A 19,352-nucleotide genomic window follows, 5' to 3' on the forward strand; every position below is an offset into this window, starting at 1 on the left:
ATTCTTCCTCTAATATTTTTATCCCTCCTTCCTTCTCCCATTTTGTTCTAATATATGAAGTCGAATGTGGTTTCAAATCCATCAGACCCTTATAGAGACATGATACAATTCTATCAATAGTTTCTGAGTTATAGCTTTTTATAAACAGTTCCATCAAGCGTGTGTTTATCATTGTTACGTTTCTCATCTTCGTGTCGGCATAGTGCCTTAACTGCAGATATCGATAGAAGTCTTCTTTTTCTAATGAAAATGTTTTTCTAAGCATGTCAAAGCTGAACAATTTTCCATCCTTCATTATACTGCACAGGGCTGTTATGCCCTTACCTGTCCAGTCCTTGAATCTAGAATCCAGTTCATTAGGTTTGAACTCTGAGTCGTAAGCACACCATTTAAGAACTGTAATATTGGTCTCGAGTTTATATTCCTTTATAATAGTTCTCCATGTTTTAAGGGTCCTTTTCACCCACATGTTATCAGTATTTTTTATATAGGTTTGTAAGTTATTGTCAGCTAGAGTTGCCTGAATAGGTATAGACAGCATTTGTTCCTCAATGGTTTTCCATTGGGCAGTGTATGATTGGTTACACCAGCATATTATTGCTCTCATCTGCGCTGCAAAATAATAATATCTGAGGTCAGGGAGGCCCCATCCTCCCTTTTGCTTAGCCAGCTGTAGTGTTTTAAGGCGAACCCTTGGTCTTTTACCTTGCCATATATATCTAGATAACATTTTATCCCACTCATTAAATTGACTTTGGTTAATCTCTATTGGTAGGGTTTGAAATAGATACAAAAATCTTGGCAATACATTCATTTTAATAGAATCAATTCTTGAATTAAAACTAAAGAAAGGAATTAAATTCCATCTTACTATATCTTCCTTTATTTTTTTGTATAAGGGTAGGTAGTTCTGTTCGAATAGTTTTGTAAGGTCTTTCGGTAAATTTATGCCTAAATATTTAAAACACTCCGTTTGCCATACCAGAGAGTAGCTACATTTTATTTCTTCTGGTGGGCTGTAGTTATATGAGAGTAGCTGGGTTTTACCTATATTAATTTTATAGCCTGATAATTGGCCGTATTGTTCAAATGACTGCATCAGCTTGGGTAAAGAATATGTTGGGTGTCCAAGGTAAATCAAAATGTCATCCGCGTAGCAAGCCAGTTTATATTGTGTCCCTTTGATAAAAATTCCCTTAATGTCCTTATTTTGCCTGATGGATTGAGCTAGTGGTTCCAAGTATAGTGCAAAAAGTAACGGTGACCATGCACAGCCCTGTCTAGTGCCCCTTTTTAGGGTAAAACTGTTGGATAGGCATCCATTAATTTTGATCCTGGCTGTAGGATTATCATATAATGCTTGTATCGTTTTAATAATCATATCATGAAAGCCAAATTTATATAGTACCCTGTAGAGGAACTTCCAATTGACAGAGTCAAAGGCTTTTTCAGCATCTACACTCATCACAATTGCTTTGATTTTGTGTTTTTGTATATGGTCCATAATGTGTAGTGTCTTTCACCCTGTATAAGTACAGATTTCAGGTGCATGTTCTCCCATTGTGTATTTCCATCTTTTAAATCTTTCTTATGTTTGTTCAGTTTACCATTTTAGGACTATTGTTTTGTCATATTCTGTCTTACTGAGTTTTTTATTTATAGTCCTTTGGTTGCTGTAATACAGAACCTGCCCAACTTTGGAGATAAATGAAGTGTTCTTTTTTTTCCCTCCATAAAAATACTGTTTTGGGTTACATATGAAACTGAATCACTTCTTTGTCACAGCAGGTATGAATTATTGATGCTCAGCTGAAATCAAGTCGTGGTGATCCACAGCATGGTGTTCGTATCTCTGTCCATTTAACTCCCATTTGAAACCTTAGCTGCCATTGACGCCTTAAATGTGTGAAGAGCCACCTGTAATGAGTGTGTCAAATACAATCTGTATTCTCCACTGGGGAGTGCGACCCCATTGTGACCATCAGTGGGCTCCCCGGGGAGTGCGTGAAAAGTGTGTCTACCCCATGAATGTGTGAAGTGTGTGTGTGCGAAGAGCCAGCAGCAGGCAGAAGGCCAGGAGCTGTTGTCTGACACTGATTTGTAAAGGGAGACAATACGGCTCATTGACCTGCCCGGCTCCACTGTCTGTTGCACATACCTCGCCCGGCCCTCCCCGCTGGCCTCGCCGCTCTTTATACAAGAGCAGCAGATTGCCACAGGGAGGGGAGACCGAAGGGGACGCAGGTTGCTTTGACAATGACAATCTGTGACGACAGAGAAGCTCAGAGCCAAAAGTTTGACGAACACATTTATAACTACTTTTGAAATCCCTTCCTCTCCCCTGATAAATGGTGAGAAACGCAAGATGTGTGCAGTATTCAAGGTATTTTAATGTTTCCATCTAAAGAGTGCAAAAGCTTCCAAAAAAGAAATCTGTTTGCAACCCCACTGTCAAATATTATTTTTCTTTATTGATTAATTTGTAATTGTTTCAAAAATTGATTCATTTTTTTGTTTAGTATGTTTGCACGCAGCTGTTATATTGTTTCCTTACAAAAGAATATAGAATCTATCTAGAATTACCAAATATCTTTGTTAAAAAACATTTGTAAAAACAAAGAACCTTTAGGGTATTCTCGCTTGAATGAAATGTGAGATTTTACTCTCATTTTATCTATCTTTAATTTTTAATCACTTAATCACAGTTCTCCAAATGCATCCTGGGACATAAGCAACATTTTAGGATTGCAAACCTGCAAACCACCGACTCAAATCATTATACGACACAAAAATCCCTGAAACTGCACAGACAGAAATAATGGGACTGTTTGGGAAACTAAAAAAATATCAGAACTTCAGGATCTTTCTCTGACAGCAGGACAAGACTGAACATCAGCGTTTAACATCTCTCCTCCCGTGCTCACGTTGTAAACAAACACCCTCATCCTTTTGTCATCCATGCCCATTGTCACAGTCTGGAGGTGCTTCGCTCTCTCTCTCTCTGTCTCTCTCTGTCTCTCTCTCACCCCTCGTTGCCTTTTCTTTTCGTCCTTCTCTTTTTTCACTGTCGGTGACAAGCTGTTGCTCTGTCCCTGCGGGCCACACCCTCTCTTGTCTGTTCCTCTTTTCCCCTCCCCTGCCTCCCTCTCTCCCCTTGCTCTCCTTCTTTCTCCCTCTCCCCACCTGTTGAGGCAATTGTTGCACAGATCGCATTGTTTGTTAACTTATTATTTTATGTCGCTCATGAGGGTCTCTGCCCCTTCCTATGGCATTTCCCACCCCTCTGGACCACTCCCCCTCTCTTCCCGACTGCTGGGTATAAAACTTTGAGCTTCTGGTGAGGGGGGATATTCAGCAGGGCCACCTCAGGAAGACTGATTTCAGCAAAAACCAAGAAGGCTCTACAGTGATTTACCAACTTCCATTTACCTGCAAACTATTCAGCTTCCTCGTGTGGCAGAAGGACGTTGGTTTTTCTTTTAATTCCCTCCTGGACATAAACAAGTTCATATTTTAGCCAGCAGGCTGTGCAGATGGACAGAGACATGTCTGTGTCTCTGTGGTGTGAGGAAGTGGAGGATGACCAGACTCAAGATCAGAGCCAGAGGGAGGCACAAGCCCAGGGCCACAACAGTGGCTCGCCTCAGCTGCGAGCCGCCTGGGACCCAACAGTGTCGGGGCATCGAGTGATCCAGAGGCTGCTTCACGTGGAGGAGAGATACATGCCCTCCATGCTCTACATCACCCTCATCCACAGGGATCCGGAGCGCAGGGAGGAGCTTGCCAAATGGGCCCTGGAGGTATTCAGTTCTCTCATGCTCCAGTTTTTCGATTTGCCTCAAAGTGCTGGGTGAGTTATGTCATCGGGACAGCTGTGATCCTGACATCTTTCATCCTTTTTCCCTCCTCTCCAGGTGTGCTGTGAGTGTGGTTGTGATGAGACAGTCTTCCCCCTGTCTGTCTCTCTGATGGACAGGTTCCTGTCTGCGTCTCTGTCTGTACCGGTCTCATTGTACTGCCTAGCTGCTGGCTGCATGCTTATAGCCTCGAAGCTCACAGAGTGTGACAGCGTGACCGCTGACACCCTGTGTGCGGCAGCTGAATACAGCTTCCTGCCATCGAACCTGTTGGTGAGTTTATCTCATACTCCGAATAACCTAATCCCATTTGGGAGTCTTTCCCAGCTGTGGCCCTCTAATACCTAACAGTGATTTGTCTCCACTGGATGCCAAAGTCTTTCAAATGTAGCCCATAAAGTTGGGCTTCAGCTAAAATTTTCCTGTTTTCATGCTCCCTTCCATTAGGAAATGGAGCGTGTTATTCTCGCCACCCTCCGATGGGACACAGCAGCAGTGACTCCGCAGGATTTTCTCCCACATTTTCTCGCCTGTGTAGAGGAGAGAGGAGACAGTGGTGAATCTGCAGAGGAGCAGCTTTCCACCCTGCGGCGGCACAGCGACACGCTGGCCGCCATGTGTGTCTGCGACTCCCGGTTTCTGGGAGCCCCGCCATCGCTTGTTGCTGCAGCATCACTGAACTGTGCCCTACGAGGTCTGGGCAACAAGGGCCTCACTCAGCTGGCCCTTATGAGTGAAGCATTGGCTGAACTGTGCCAGACCGACCTGGTGAGAATGCCTGTTTTGTTTGCAAGTAGACTCAATTATTAGATTAGATTTGATTTAAATGAGGTTTTCAGTTGGAATTTTAATTTTGCAAAGGGACAGAATCAACAAGAAGCATTTTCTTTTGTTTTGAAGGGCCTCCTTGTTTCAAAGCTTTGTCAAATGCAGTGAAATACACATATCTTACACAAAAGACTTCATTTTTCTCTTTCTTGCTTTCCAGGCTGTCCTGCAGTGCTACAGTGAGATGATTGAATATGCCCTCCACCAGCGTCTGAGAAGTGGGCTTCAGCAGGGCCCCACAGAAAAAGACGAGGAGGTGGAGAACGAAAGGCCTGGAACACCAACTGACATGAGAGAGATTGACTTGTGAACACTGAATGAAGTATTGCATTGAAAGTGTCAACCAATCAAAACCCTTTAAGCTCATCAGTCAAACTGATATAAATTCAATATGACCTCAGAATGCTCTGACATTTTTTCCTCATATAATTTAGCTATTTTTGTGTGTGGTTGTTAATTTATTTTTGTTAATTTATTTGTGGAAAGGCGTTTTTTCCACGTGCCATATTTAATACTTCTATCAATTTTATATTAGGCCTAGATTTTTTTAAAGAATCATATTTATACCTTTTATTTATTATTCATGCGCAATTGTTGATTCATTTTATGTTAATTTATTTCAATTTACCATAACTTTGTGTTTTTGTCCTGAGTTCAATACACAGAAAATCTATTTTTAAAGCTATTAAAAATGTTTGTACATATTTTGTGTCTATTTTTTTTTACCTAATATCCGTTGATGCCTTCATGTGCAAAGCCACGCGCCTCCAAAAGCAATCTCTTATATTTGATGTTATCTCACTAAAGGGGGATTTTGTCTCATTAATTATGTGGCACATTTATCACGGTGAGCTTGCATTATGTTCACTATAATACAAAATTGTGATCACAATTCCAAAGCTCCTTACCCGTAAAAAAAAAGGATGTGTATGATATTTCCGACGTTACCTGAAGGGAGCACACAGGAGGAGATCCGCATTCCCATGACGTCAGTTTTATCCGACGCAAATACAGCTCGTGCTTGAAGCATTGGGTCAGATATCCAAAACAAACTTGCGGTAAGATACTGCCTATGTAAGGATGTTTTTCAGTGTTATGACAAGTTTTATGTGTCAGTTTAACGCCGACCAAGAGTGTACGAGAAATTAAGAGAAAACTGTGTCGTAGAAAGAAATGTGCTATGCGTTTCTTGCTTACATGTTCGGCGATGTGAAAACACGGAGCTCTAACATCATCTGTAAAATCAATTAATAACGAAAGAGGCCTGAAATAAGCCATAAGCGAATCATTAATTTAGGTTTGTGTTGGGTTTACAGTGACAGGGGTTCGCTGTTAACGAATAGATTATTTTTGGGGGGCTAAATCGTCATCACTCAGTATCCATTTTCCGCATCCGTAGTGTTCTTACTTAAGCTAGTTAGCTTCCTAGCAATAGCTAAACAATACCATTAATTAACAAATGCCTTATTAATAAATAATAATATAGATGGTATCATTACAAATGGCACATGAAATCTCATCTCAGAATGCCGGTATAGCTCCTATTTGTAACACTTCTTCCCTCTTGGATTACATCTATTGCGTTAATTCTTATCAAAATGTCATATTACTGTTTTTTATATATCCAAGGATACATCGAAATCTACGAAGAACTACAGTTTTAGACTTTGTATAGATCCTTGCAGTCGTCTGGTGAATTCGGCATTCATCGGTCATCAACTAATCACATTAAAACCTAAAAGTGACTAGCTCACTTTCCTGCTGTAACCACTGCGTATAATTTGTTGACTGAGATTAAGGTTGTATAGGAGTTAAATTATATAGTATTGGGGAAAAAAAATAGAAAAAAGATGATAAACTATGTCCAGAGCACTACCTGAGGTTTGTTATTGGTGAAGATCATTCAGATTCTCACACTTCCTAAACTACAACTACAGATACCAGAAGACACACCACTCCTGGAAATCTACATAATGTATACACCAAGTATTATGAAGTAAATGTAATGTAATCAAAACAATAGGAAACATGACCTATTTGCACATGAGTATCCTTACAGGGTCTTTTGTTTGAAAATGAGTTGTGTGTTGTGAGATTTTAGGGGAAGGAGGTTCTCTGTGAGTTAAATGCATCATACAGATTTTTTTAATGTACCAAGTTACATATAAATGTAGGTATGTAGGAGAACTGACACTGGAAGATATTTTTGTTATTGATATTCATATTAAAGGAGGATGAAGTGGATATCTGGCTGGCTCCTGCTGCTGTCCATCTCTGTCGAGGTCTGGTCAGTGCCTATAGATCGCAATGCAGCCCAGCAGGTCCCTAAAGAGGAAGTGCAGGAAGAGAACATGGTAATGGCTCATTATTCTGTCATTTGTTTTTTCTTCTACCTCGTGACCTGTTTTTATGACCAGAGACTTGTTGTGGTTAACATTTCCTTACAAAATAGGACACTGGCCTGTACTACGACCGGTACCTCAGAGAGGTGATTGAGGTTTTAGAGACAGACCCGCACTTCAGAGAGAAACTGCAGACAGCAAACACAGAGGACATTAAGGTTGGTTTCCACCTCTGCCTCTGTTTCACGTTCTTCCTTCTCAGTCGGTAGGCTTCCCTGTGTACTGTTTACATTCTAGCAGCTGGCATTGTGTCCAAACTGTTTAAACTCACCTGGATTTCTCATGTTTGCCATCAGAACGGGCGTCTCAGTAAAGAGCTGGACCTGGTCAGTCATCATGTCAGAACTCGCTTGGATGAGCTGAAGCGTCAGGAGGTTTCTCGTCTCAGGATGCTGCTAAAGGCCAAACTGGACAGCACCAACACACAGAGTGAGTGGGATTCCTTTGATCCACATCACTGAAAAGTTTGCAGTTAACTGTATACTAAAGTTCTTATTAGATTTAATAATCTTTTTTAAAAAATGAAAAAGATTTTTAACACCTTCACAGAAATTTGTGAACCATTGACTTTTCTTATCTTAACTGATTATGGAAATTTTGTATGTCAGTCCATTTTTATCAGTCTGTTATTTACAAAAAAAAATCTCTGTACAAATCTGTGTATTTATTCAGTAATATATATAGAACCAAATGGTAGTCCAGTATGTGATTGGTTATTCACATATGATCCATACAGGTCTTCAGATGGACCATGCCTCCCTTCTGAAGCAGTTTGAACATCTGGATCCGCACAATCAAAACACCTTTGAGGCCAAAGATCTCGAGCTTCTAATCTCAACGGTAAGTTGCTGCAGCGATAAATGAAGAAGAATTTTAGGAGTTTTTAAAGAAATTTTTGTCCATTTGTTTCACAGAGTGTGACAGATCTCGAGAATCATAACAACACTGATCAGACTGTCTATTTTGTGCTATACCTCACTTATTTTTAAAAAAAATATTATTAACAGCAATAGTAGCAGCAATAATATCTTTTATCTCTCTGGCTTTTCATCTAGGCCACTAAGGACCTGGAGAACTACGACGCAGAGAGACACGAGGAGTTCAAGCGCTACGAGATGCTGAAGGAGCATGAGAGGCGGGAGTACCTGAAGAGCCTTGATCAGGAGAAGAGAGAAAAGGAGGAGAAGAGAATGCAGGAGCTGAAGGAGAAACACCGCCAGCATCCTAAAGTTAACGCTCCGGTGGGCGACTGATACATCCGTGTTCGTTTTTATCAGAAACCATTAGAAATGACTCAGGTTTTCAGTCTGTTTTTAAAAATTATTTTTCCCACTCAGGGTAGCGTTGATCAGCTGCGGGAAGTTTGGGAGGAGACAGATGGACTGGATCCTCAGGAGTTCAATCCCAAGACCTTTTTTAAACTGCATGGTGGGTGACAGCAACTCGCTTTAAGCCATTCTCTTTTTTTCATGTTAATGGGTTATATGTTTTTTTTTAAAAACAAAGAAAGAAGGGTTCTCATTTATTCTCTGTTTCATTTAGATACAAATGAAGACGGTGTTTTGGATGAGCAGGAACTGGAGGCTCTCTTTACAAAGGAGGTGTACAATCCTGCTTACATCCACATCATGACTGCTTCAATTAAACTTTGATTTAGATTTAGTTTTATCCTGAGACTGCTTAAAATCCTGGTTTGATTTCTATTTCCTTCAAAATGCAGCTCTTCTCTGTGTTCCTAAGCTCCTGCAGGCTTTTTTACAAGCTGACAGCAGACATATGCACAGCATCAGAGTAGCGGCTAACATCTGTTTATTTCCCTCCTCCAGCTGGAGAAGGTCTACGACCCAAAGAATGAGGAAGATGATATGATGGAGATGGAGGAAGAAAGGCTGAGGATGAGGGAGCATGTCATGAAAAATGTAAATTGTTAATTATTTATCTCACCATTTCCCACCTTTACTGGGTTTTTCTTTAACTGACGCAGCCAACCTTCCTGTGTTAAAAGGTGGATGCAAACAAAGACCGGCTCGTCAGCCTGGAGGAATTCCTCAAGTCCACAGAGAAGAAAGAGTTCAGTAATCCCAAAGAGTGGGAGGTAAGGAGCTCAGAGGTGGCCTGAAGGTTGGGGAAGTGGGTGGATGCTTTGCACTGGGTGTGTGGTTCAAGTTCCCAGGATGAGCCTGGAAAGCGTGGGTGCTGAAGTTGAACAGTTAATGAGTCTCTCACAAGTTGACCCAATGAAAACTCTTTGATGTACTTTTTATTTTTTAATTCCTGTTTACCAATGGACATTTGGAAAATCAGACTGGGTGTGACAGTGGTGTTCTTTTCAATAATGAGATAATGCATGCATAATGCTTTAACTAATTTCATCGATTGGGGATCAGATAACTATAAGAGGGTGGAGTATCCACTGCAGGTTAGGGCAGAGTTTTTGGATGAATTGGAATTCTCAGAGTCTTTTTCACCAGTGTTTTCACAGTGCGGAGCAGGAGATTGAGATACAGATTGGTGCAGCATTTGTTGTGATGCAGACGCTGTATTAGTCCGATATGGTGAAGAGAAAGCTGAGCATGAAAGCAAAACTGTTGGATCTCCAGTCGATCTACATTCCTATCCTCACCTATGGCTCCAAGGTAGTGACTAAAAAATAAGCTAAAGGTTAAAAGCATTACAAGTAAGCTTATGCATAGGGTGGGAATCTTGGCCATTTGGGAGGCAACTCCTTCGTGGCTAAAGGAGCCTGTTGAGGTGCTTGAGGCATCTAAACAGGATGCCTCCTGTGAGGCTCATAAGTGAGGTGCTGGTGTTGGACATGTGCTACCAGTAGGAGGCTCTGTGGCAGACACAGAACATGATGGAGAAGTTATAGGCCCCAGCTGGTTTGGAAACATCTCGATGTCCCTCCCCGGGAAGAGGGAGGGACGTGTTTTCTTTTTTAAATGGATGGATGTGTGCGTTACCTGCATCCCGCTGTTGTCGCTGCAGACTCTGGAAAACAAGCCAGTGTATACAGAGGAAGAGCTCCAGCGATTTGAGGCTGAACTCAGGGACAAGGAGGAAGAGCTGAAGAGGAGGGCTGAGACTCTGCTTCAGGAGCAGGAGCTGCTGAGGGAGAGAGGCAAAGCCTTGGAGGCCCAGAGGAGAGAGTACCAGCAGGTAACAATCCTACCCTGGCGGTCACTTTCTTACATCATCTGAAACTTAAAAAATAGTTAATTGTTTCTTTTTTTCTTTTTTTAAATGGCAGGCTGTATTAGAAATGTCTCAGCGACAGAAAGAACAGCAGGCAGTGGATGGGCAGCCTCCTGCGGGTCCTAATGGAGAACTACAGTTTCAGCCACAGACACAGAAACCTGAAGATAAAGGTAAACTGACTGTGACATATCCAGCATTGTTGTTACATTCTTTGGCTTGTGTTTTAATTCATTAATTTTTTTCATATTTCTCCCACAGAGGCAAAAGCTCCAGCTGAGCCCGAAGCTGAAGCCCAAAATAATCTGCCTGCAGAACCCCCACAGAATCTGCCTTTGCACACCTAATGTGCTCAGGCAGCTTACACACACACACACACACACACACACACACACACACACACACACACACACACACACACACACCTAAACATACGCACATTTGGTTTGATTTACCCTGACACAGATATCCAGATGGGTTCTGCAAAATGCATTATGTGATCTGTGTGCATAGGTTCAGACAGACCGGCTTGTTTCTTGTGACATACTGAGTGTACTGAGTGTTAATGTCTGTGGTCTACATTAGATTAAAGATATCAAAGCACACGGTATTAGTACATGTATTCTCAGAAATCTTCAGTTTCAGTGAAGCTGTCAATCCTGCAGAATTGCATGTGTAAAATCACAAACGTTGCCGAATAAAATCTTAATTTAAAAGTATTTTGGGGAGCACTGTGTGGGTTTTTTTTGCAACACTAAATCGCACAGCTTCAGACATGATCGATTGTCATTATTTTTATGTGGGTGCTGAAGTTGAACAGTTAATGAGTCTCTCACGAGACGGAAGATTTTCAAAGTTTGTTATTTATATAACAAAATTTGCAACTATACATGCCAAGGTCAAGAATTTCCAGAGAGTAATGCAACACTTCGCTTTGTGGATAAGGAGGAAAACAACAGAAATATTCGCTTGTTTCTGAAATTCAGTTTTTCTCAGAAAGATCTGAACAAGATCTTTTTGTGTGAGCTATTTATTAATGTCAAATATGCAAGGACAGTTTAACGAAGAAACAGTCAGCAGGTATTTTACACTCTTGAACTATTGTGGAAAGAGATTAACAGTAAGTAAAAAGAGCCCGTGCTTAGATAAACTGGTCTAGTTTTTTGGGAGGTGCTGCAGGAACCACATTCTTTGGTAGAAGTGTAAATTAATAAAAAAAAAAAAACTATAATAATCCGACTACTGAGGTTTTTTTCAACATTTCCAGGTTTTATATTTTGTTATTATAAAGCCCCATAAAATAAAATATATTCAAATATATATATAAAAATAAATATCCATTCACACTTCCGGTGCAGGGGGAAGCGCTTCCTGGTAGCTGAAACCCGTAATGAATACGTGAATCATGCCTCGCAAAAACGAGCTTTCGGAAGCTTTACGATCGCAAATTGTTGATCTGCACAAAGCTGGAAAAGGTTATAAAATAATCGCACGCACTTTGGATATTCATCGCAACACAGTTAGGGACATTGTGCTTAAATGGAAGCGATTCAGTACTGTGGCTACTCTGCCGAGAAGTGGGCGCCCTAGAAAGACGTCTGCAAAGACAAAGATCAGCGAGGTAACCCTTAATTACTCTGCAAACAGCAAATCAAGCAGCCGTGTGTACAAAACTAGACGCCTGCAGCATCCAGACGAGCTTCTTAGCTCTGAACCCTGATGAAAACAAATGTGGAAGTTATTATTTAGCGGCCAGTGGCCACATTGGAGCATCAGCGGTCATGCCAAAGCGCATCAGTTGGATTTCAGACTAGACCTTGTTTTTCTTTAGAAGGTGTTTTAAACCATTTGTGGATAATATCTCTCACTGTGGTTCGCTGATGTCCCAAAACCTAAGAAATGGCTTTGTAATCCTTTCCAGGTCGGTGGATGTCAGACAGGTTCTATTCAAGTGATTTCTGTAATTAAATAATAGGAGTGTGGCTACTGAAATTGAACTCGGCTTTCCAAAAAATGTCGATTAATCACAGTTAAGTCATCATTTAACAAGGGAGGAAATTACTTTTTCACATAGGGTCAGGTAGGTTTGGATAGATTATTCCCTTAATAAATTTTAAAACGTATTTAAAAAGTTGGATTTTTTATTTACGCAGGTTAAATTTGTCTAATATTAAAATTACTTTGATGATATGAAACATGTAAGTGTAATAAATCAGGAAGCAGAAAACGAAAAACTTTTTCATGGTACCATATACTGGTCCAGCTCACAGTATGAGAGCATGTGATCATACATGAGACACAGATCAAGTGACACCCCCCCCCCCCCCCCCCCAACACACACACACACACACACACCTTGCATTACTAAACATTCTCCATTAATAAAAGCATTTTTGTCATTTTCATATTTACATTTTCTAACCGCTAAAATGTCTTTTTAGAGATTGTGAATATATAATATACTAATCTGAATGTCGTTTCAGTTTATTTCTTGAAATGAAATTTGCTACAAATTTTTAATTATTTAATTTTGGCAATTCATTTCCTGCAATTTACCCCAAAGATTCGCACAATGTTGTTTGAGTAACTCTTGTGAAATGCACTCAAAGAAGTAATGAGATGAACAGGATATAACATGGGTGACATCCCACCAGTGAATACTTGCCCCACCTACCTATTCCAGTCCACACCAATAAGAGCATGTTGCTTTTCCACTCCCCAAAAATCCAGAATTTAATTTTTATTTGTATAAAATTATTTAGGGTTCACTTAAAGAAATGTTAATCACTCTACTGAAATCCATGACAGTTTGATCTCTGAGGTGTAGCCGCAGATTAATGTTTACCATATGACTTGATGCATCTTTTCCTGTCTCTTAGGTTGGTAATGGCTCTAGTGAGCCAAAAGACAGAGGAGAAGATTTGCATCACAAAAAGGTAAATTTTATTAATTCAAGAGTTGATGAACTTTAGAAGGAAAAATAGAAAGACGAAATGTGCGAAGGCTCTGGGAAAAAACTGGGGAAAACTAAGAATAGAAAAACATATCTGATCTAAATTTGGCTCCAGTCTCACTCAGACTGGTCTCTTTGTGCAGTCCAACTGGTCTGCCTTTCAGACTAATACTACTAGGAGTGGAACGAAAATCTCCAGCCAAACTTTAAATTTCAACTTTTTATATATGCACACACTGCATAAGAAAAATAAAGCCTTTCCAGAAAACTGCAATACCTTAAATGGCCACTTATGGTTGGCTTAAAAACTGAGCAATACATATAGACTATTTATGAAGGATGGACTTACCCACACACGATATCGCCATGGTTATGTGGCTAACTTTGTAGCCTCATTATTGGTATTTTGGGTACAGAAATGTTGTTTTTTCAGTGCCAGACCACATGTTTACTTCTAAAGTTAGACATTTTAAGATGACACTCTGTGGGTTTTAACACATTTTTGAAGCCAGTTTCAAGTGACCACTTGAGGAACTGCAGTTTTTGGCACTTCTGTGTTTGGTTTTAATTTTTAGCCCTGCAGATTGCCACTTGGTTCATCTCCATGGAACCCCATGCTCTCCATTGTTAGTTTTCTATTCACAACAACTGTACTGGTGATCTGTGGTTTACTGCTCTTTGTAATCTGAATTCAACCACTTAATTCAACCAGATGTGAGCAGATGTTTTATGAGTTGTCCAGGCTGATCTCCATCGTCTACACTGACAGTTAGACTTGTAGTCAAGACCGCCTAAAACAAGACCGAGACAATACCAAGACCAGAGGGTATCGAGACCAAGACAGACCGAGTAAAGACCAAGAGAAAGTCGAGACGAGACTGGACTTCTCTTTGTAAGCTCCTTTGACTACAATGACCTGGATGACTGAGAACCTTCACAGAGTGTAGCTGAGCCACTGTGTGAGAGCTGAGGAGCGGGTCTCACTCAAGGGGAGTCGACTCTTCTGGTTCACTACAAAGCACTCTCTAAGCACGGCTCTTAGAGCTGATGCTTTTGCACATGACACATTATCAAACGCTACGTTGTGTGTCATGGATACTGTTGACTCCAAATCTCCCGATCTGAGACAGCAAGACCGAGACAGCAAGGCCAAAATGGGACCGAGACCAAGACAAGACCATGACCACGTAAAAGTGGTCTCGAGACCAAGACCGGTCTTGAGACATCCAACTCTACTGACAATATACTGTTTATGCTGTCTTTATACTAGACAGTAAATGTAAAATTTACAGTGACTTCTGATTTAAAATAATGAGGACTTACATGTAAGCTTTAAATTTAAATGAACTTCTTTAAAGTTTATAATATAATGGTATTAATTTTAGTGCTTGACTGAGGTTTTAGTTATTTATTTTGGAGTCATGTATCTCTCGGCATATGTCGTGTAAAAGTGTGCTTGACTGTGAGGATGCTTGGGTCTTTTTCTTCTGGCTCACATCTATATTCTGTCTCTTTCTCTATAGCAGCGAGGAAAGGCTACTGCTGTTTCATCTAAAGATGAGACTACAGAACAAGACGTTAGTGCTTATGTATTTGTTAAAATTGTTTAAATGATTGTTTAAAATATCTGATTTTTAAAGTAATCTAATAAAACCTATCATTCTATATATTTCTCTTTAAATCCAGAGAGACTTTAGCACCACCCACAAGGATGGAAAGATCATACATTCCGACTCATCTCGTACTCAAGCAGCAGATGAAGAGAATATGGTGTGTTAGCTACTGTATATATATATATTTATAAATGATATACAATAAATTATCACATGAAGATGTTTGTAGCTCATCACTTCCTGTCTCCTAGGCTGGACCGTCAGATATCAGAGGAAGTTCAGCCCATAAAATGGTAAAGCATCTTCAGTTTGAGCATTGTTTGGAAAGACAAGAACCCCTCATTCTGTTTACCTTTTAAAATCCAGAGACGATTAGTCGACATAGAAAACTGAAAAATACCATCTCAATATTATTAACATGCCTAATCTAAATTTGGCCACATTTACATTCAAATTGACCTCTCTAGTCCTTTTAGGGAGGAACCAAAAATAGCAGATAGCATGGTTTCAAGTGCAGGTCCTCATTCTGTTTTCCTGTTAAATTTTTAGAGCGATAACATCATCTGCAGTGATGGAAACACAGATTCTTACTCATCTGATGAAGATGAAGAAGACCCTATTGTATGTGAAGTAACAATAAGTGAAAATGATTTTAAGGATATCAAAATGATGACATCAAGATGTTCATCAGCCATCCTTTTCTGACTTGCAGGCCAGTCATCTGTCAGCTGGAGATCCGGACCATGAAATGGTAAATATGCACATGCAGTAAGAAGTGCAATAATTACTTAGTTAAAACTAAAGCAAACCATCCAAATAATGAATTTAAAGAAAGAACCCACACCACAAACGCAATCAAGACGCCCAACTTAGGCTACGTTCACACTGCAGACGAAAGCGCATCAAATCCGACTTATTTGACCCTATGCGACCCATATCCGATCATGGTATGACAGTGTGAACGGCACAAATCTGATATTTTCAAATCCGATCTGGGTCACTTTCGTATGTGGACTGAATCCGATACATATCTGATGTTTTAGAAAGCGACTGCTGTTTGAATGGTCATGTCGCATTAAATCCGTCTTTTACGTCACTGACACAAGACAGACGCCAATTTTCAGCTCCGGAGAAGACATCGCAAACGCTTCCTGGCCATCCAGTGAAACGGTTGGGAAGACAACGTTGGAGAAATGTGAACATTTTATTTGTACTGTATAATCTGCAGATTCTGTCCGAAATCTGCAACTATCGTTTAAAGCATCCCAAAAAAACAGTCTGTGATGAAGGAGTAAACATATCCAGGAAAACAAATTTGACCAAATTTGATTTAAGTTTGAAGTTGTGAATTATTAGGCGCACGGGTACTTCAAGGATACTAACACAGGCAGCTGTAACCACTAAGTTCCTACTAGACTTCACCTCTTGAACCTCAGCCATTTAGGATACATCCTAAGCAAACATTGGTAACTTCTCTGTTACAATATTATATAGTTTTAGTAGTGCTGTTGGCGTTAATCTCATTAAAATGACGTTAATGTCATAACCGCATTAACGCGGCAAATCTCCATTAGTGAGTTAGTGCAGATCACCCTGTGTGTGGGGCTGCACAGTGCACAGATTTTGGATAAATTATTTAATTAATGCTTGATACACTGAATTATTTTGGAGACTGTATGTGTAGGTGAAGAGGAGCTTAAATGTGAGCATGACAGCAGGGTTTTCTCGTGCACCGGAACTTAATATACCTGCTTATATCTCTTTCTCTTTTATGTTGTAGCACCAAGGAGCGACCAACTCTGCTTCATCTGATGATGAAACTACAGAAGAAGATCCAACAGTTAGTATTTTTCATTTGTTATTTTTTTTACATATGGAAATGATGACATTTTGGTTCATTTCTACTACATTTAGCTTTTAAAGCATATTTCTGGCTTGTCATGTGTTACTAGGAGCAGTTTTTCTGTGGAGAGAAGAAGATATATGCTGGTTCCTCAGTCACAATGGGAGCCCTCCTCCTGCTCCTCCTGGCGTTCATTGTGAAGCACGGCTTGTCAAAAGCAGCATCCAGAGATCTCCTGCACCTCCTAAACTTGGTGGTACCCGGATGTGTTCCAAAGTCGCTTCGCTTTTTAAAAAAGCATTCGACTGATTACAATGGAAAGACTGAGATTCACTTTTATTGCCCCAGGTGTACAAACTACCTTGGTGTGGATCCCGGTAATGAGTGTAGTGTGTGCCAGCAGAGCTTGAGCAGAAAATATCTGATCTTGAATGCTTACTACTTCCTTGTAATGCCGCTCGAAATTCAGCTAAGAAACCTCCTTGCACGCGTCCACTCAAAGCTTGGGAAGCATTTCACGAGGGATGATTCCTTTTCTGATGTCCACACTGGAAACGAATACAAGAGTGAAAGACAAGACGGCAGTATTACACTCACCTTCAACTGCGATGGCTCGTCCGTGTTCAGCTCCTCAAAATACTCCATCTGGCCCATCCTGTGTACCATCAATGAACTACCGTATGTGGAACGGTGCAAAAACGTTCTGTTGCACACTTTATGGTTTGGCAAAGGAAAACCACAAATTCAGAGTTTTTTGACTCCGTTCATTAACGAGCTTCAGAAACTGTCTGCTGCAGGGTTCTGTTGGAAAGATGAGATCGGCTCGGAGCATCACACCACGGTAACAGTTAAAATATGCACATGTGATGCGATAGCAAGAGCAATGGTGCAGAACTTTGAGCCGTTTAACAAAGAATTTGGTTGTGGTTTTTGCTACCACAAAGGTGAGATGGTTATAAAGGGCAGGGGTTTTACCAGAGTTTACCCGATACAGATGGACGGCTGTGATCTGAGACACATGCCTGAAACGGTGCAACTTGCTGAGTTAGTGATGGGAAATAGTTATGACCAGAGTCAAATGGGGGTTAAAGGTCCAAGTCTCCTGTTTCTTTTGCCATCATTTGACATCATCAAAGGCTTTGTTCCAGATTACATGCACTGTTTTTGTCTGGGCGTTGTCCGTCAGTTCGTCAATCTGTGGTTCGACCCGCTTTATGCCAGCAAGGACTTCCATTTGACAGATGAGCATTTAAACAACCTGGACAGAGCCTTGTGTGAGATCCAGCCACCAAATGAAATCAGCCGAAGTCCCAGGAGCCTCAGTGAGAGGATGCATTGGACAGCTTGTGAGTGGAGAGCATTTGCTCTCCTCTATTCTCCTGTAATACTGAGGAATGTTTTGCCAGCAGTGTACTACAAGCACTGGATGCTTCTTCCTTGTGCCCTTCACGTCCTCCTCTCCCACTTTGCCACTCAGGATGAGCTCAACTGTGCAGAGTTGTGTCTGGTTCAGTTTGTAGCACAGATACCGTCTCTCTATGGACTCGAGCATTGTTCGTACGACTGCCATGTGTTGACGCATCTTACAGAAGGTGTCCGGAACTGGGGGCTTTTGTGGGCCAATTCAGTCTTTGTTTTTCAAGACATGAACAGCAGACTGTTGCAGATGTACTCTGGTACGCAGTCAATTTCATTACAGATTTTCAAGAATTTCTTTTCATATGAGAAAATAATAAGACAAGGAAGTGCTACCCTTCAGGACGCCAGCACAGAAATCAAAGACTTCTTCTGTTCCATGGCAAGTTGTGATCGTTTTACAAAGTCATTAAATTATATTGGAGAAGAGTTAGTGACTCTGGGAAGTGGCTCTCAGAGAGTTTTGACACCAAGAGAAATTGCAGCGTTGCAGAAGAATGAAACACTTTCGTGGTGCCAGCCACATCGTGACAGTGTAACTGAATATAAGCGTTGTGTTTATAAGAACATGCTGGTTACAAGTTTGGAGTGCAGTGGCACATTAAAAAGAAACAATTCAGTAATAGAAACAAGCAGTTGCTTTGCTGTGGTGGAGTCCTTGGTCGTTGTACCGAAACCCTGCAGCTGTGAAGGAAGGCCCGACTGCTCGTGCAGAGAACTGGTCTTTTTCTGCAAGCAGCTGCAGCGACTAACCAGACAGCCAACTATCCAGGACATACAGATCAACACAAACATCGCCAAATTCCTTGTAAAAGTGAGGAACTCAAATGAACTGTGTGCAATAACATGCCAGGACATTGTTTCCAAATGTTTCATGATTAACCACGTGGGTCAGTTATATGTCATGAGAATGCCTGTGTTTGAGACACATTAAAGTCTGTCATTTATGATTCATGTCAGACCTCTCTGAGCTTGGGTGCTCAGAGAGGTCTGAGTGCACCTGTACATATGTTTGGTATGTAGCAGAAACTACCAGTGAAGGTCCTTCAATTTCATGTTTGTTTTATTCAACATCAAATTGTTAATATCAGCTTTGATTAAAAACTTGAATCTTTGAAAAATTGCCTTAAATTTCAGAACATCTTTGTTTGTTTCTCTCATTTAGCTGTAATGACAGACACACACATAAGCCTTTAAAATCACCATCATTATCGTTGTCATTAGATGGATCTGCACTGGTCCATG

At 40.7% G+C, this 19,352-nt stretch overlaps 3 protein-coding genes across 3 annotated transcripts; all 3 read left to right on the forward strand.

The window, feature by feature from the left end:
* Positions 1-3,405: 3,405 nt before the first annotated feature.
* Positions 3,406-5,267, forward strand: ccndx (cyclin Dx). Its single transcript, XM_085272685.1, has 4 exons — positions 3,406-3,800; positions 3,915-4,130; positions 4,305-4,625; positions 4,846-5,267. The coding sequence occupies exons 1-4, from the start codon at positions 3,534-3,536 to the stop codon at positions 4,993-4,995; spliced, it is 954 nt and encodes a 317-aa protein (XP_085128811.1). The 5' UTR covers positions 3,406-3,533; the 3' UTR covers positions 4,996-5,267.
* Positions 5,268-5,645: 378 nt separating this feature from the next.
* On the forward strand, positions 5,646-11,001 carry nucb1 (nucleobindin 1). The gene is made up of 13 exons (XM_085272057.1): positions 5,646-5,743; positions 6,916-7,039; positions 7,138-7,245; positions 7,384-7,516; positions 7,824-7,927; positions 8,143-8,328; positions 8,425-8,515; positions 8,630-8,688; positions 8,914-9,006; positions 9,093-9,182; positions 10,076-10,246; positions 10,338-10,455; positions 10,544-11,001. Exons 2-13 carry the CDS (start codon positions 6,920-6,922, stop codon positions 10,627-10,629), a joined length of 1,359 nt encoding a protein of 452 aa, XP_085128183.1. The 5' UTR covers positions 5,646-5,743; positions 6,916-6,919; the 3' UTR covers positions 10,630-11,001.
* A 627-nt stretch (positions 11,002-11,628) lies between these two features.
* Positions 11,629-19,230, forward strand: LOC146576639 (uncharacterized). The gene is made up of 9 exons (XM_085272056.1): positions 11,629-11,903; positions 13,162-13,218; positions 14,759-14,812; positions 14,922-15,005; positions 15,100-15,141; positions 15,398-15,469; positions 15,561-15,599; positions 16,629-16,688; positions 16,801-19,230. The coding sequence occupies exons 1-9, from the start codon at positions 11,688-11,690 to the stop codon at positions 19,039-19,041; spliced, it is 2,865 nt and encodes a 954-aa protein (XP_085128182.1). The 5' UTR covers positions 11,629-11,687; the 3' UTR covers positions 19,042-19,230.
* The last annotated feature ends 122 nt before the right edge of the window (positions 19,231-19,352 follow it).

Source organism: Mchenga conophoros, linkage group LG4 (genome assembly GCF_057382185.1).
Source record: "Mchenga conophoros isolate Kocher_MC1m ecotype Shallow Benthic linkage group LG4, M_conophoros_male_GT1.1, whole genome shotgun sequence".
NCBI classification, from domain to species: domain Eukaryota; kingdom Metazoa; phylum Chordata; class Actinopteri; order Cichliformes; family Cichlidae; genus Mchenga; species Mchenga conophoros.

What these genes read in the sequence shown, in the direction of transcription:
- ccndx (XM_085272685.1), top strand. Translation starts at nt 3,534, where the DNA reads ATGGACAGAGACATGTCTGTGTCTCTGTGGTGTGAGGAAGTGGAGGAT. An exon ending in TCCTGCCATCGAACCTGTTG is followed by an intron (nt 4,131 to 4,304) that starts GTGAGTTTATCT and finishes CCCTTCCATTAG; the next exon opens with GAAATGGAGCGTGTTATTCT. An exon ending in AACTGTGCCAGACCGACCTG is followed by an intron (nt 4,626 to 4,845) that starts GTGAGAATGCCT and finishes CTTGCTTTCCAG; the next exon opens with GCTGTCCTGCAGTGCTACAG.
- nucb1 (XM_085272057.1), top strand. Translation starts at nt 6,920, where the DNA reads ATGAAGTGGATATCTGGCTGGCTCCTGCTGCTGTCCATCTCTGTCGAG. An exon ending in TCGAGCTTCTAATCTCAACG is followed by an intron (nt 7,928 to 8,142) that starts GTAAGTTGCTGC and finishes CTTTTCATCTAG; the next exon opens with GCCACTAAGGACCTGGAGAA. An exon ending in GACCTTTTTTAAACTGCATG is followed by an intron (nt 8,516 to 8,629) that starts GTGGGTGACAGC and finishes TGTTTCATTTAG; the next exon opens with ATACAAATGAAGACGGTGTT.
- LOC146576639 (XM_085272056.1), top strand. Translation starts at nt 11,688, where the DNA reads ATGCCTCGCAAAAACGAGCTTTCGGAAGCTTTACGATCGCAAATTGTT. An exon ending in ATGAGACTACAGAACAAGAC is followed by an intron (nt 14,813 to 14,921) that starts GTTAGTGCTTAT and finishes CTTTAAATCCAG; the next exon opens with AGAGACTTTAGCACCACCCA. An exon ending in CAGCAGATGAAGAGAATATG is followed by an intron (nt 15,006 to 15,099) that starts GTGTGTTAGCTA and finishes CCTGTCTCCTAG; the next exon opens with GCTGGACCGTCAGATATCAG.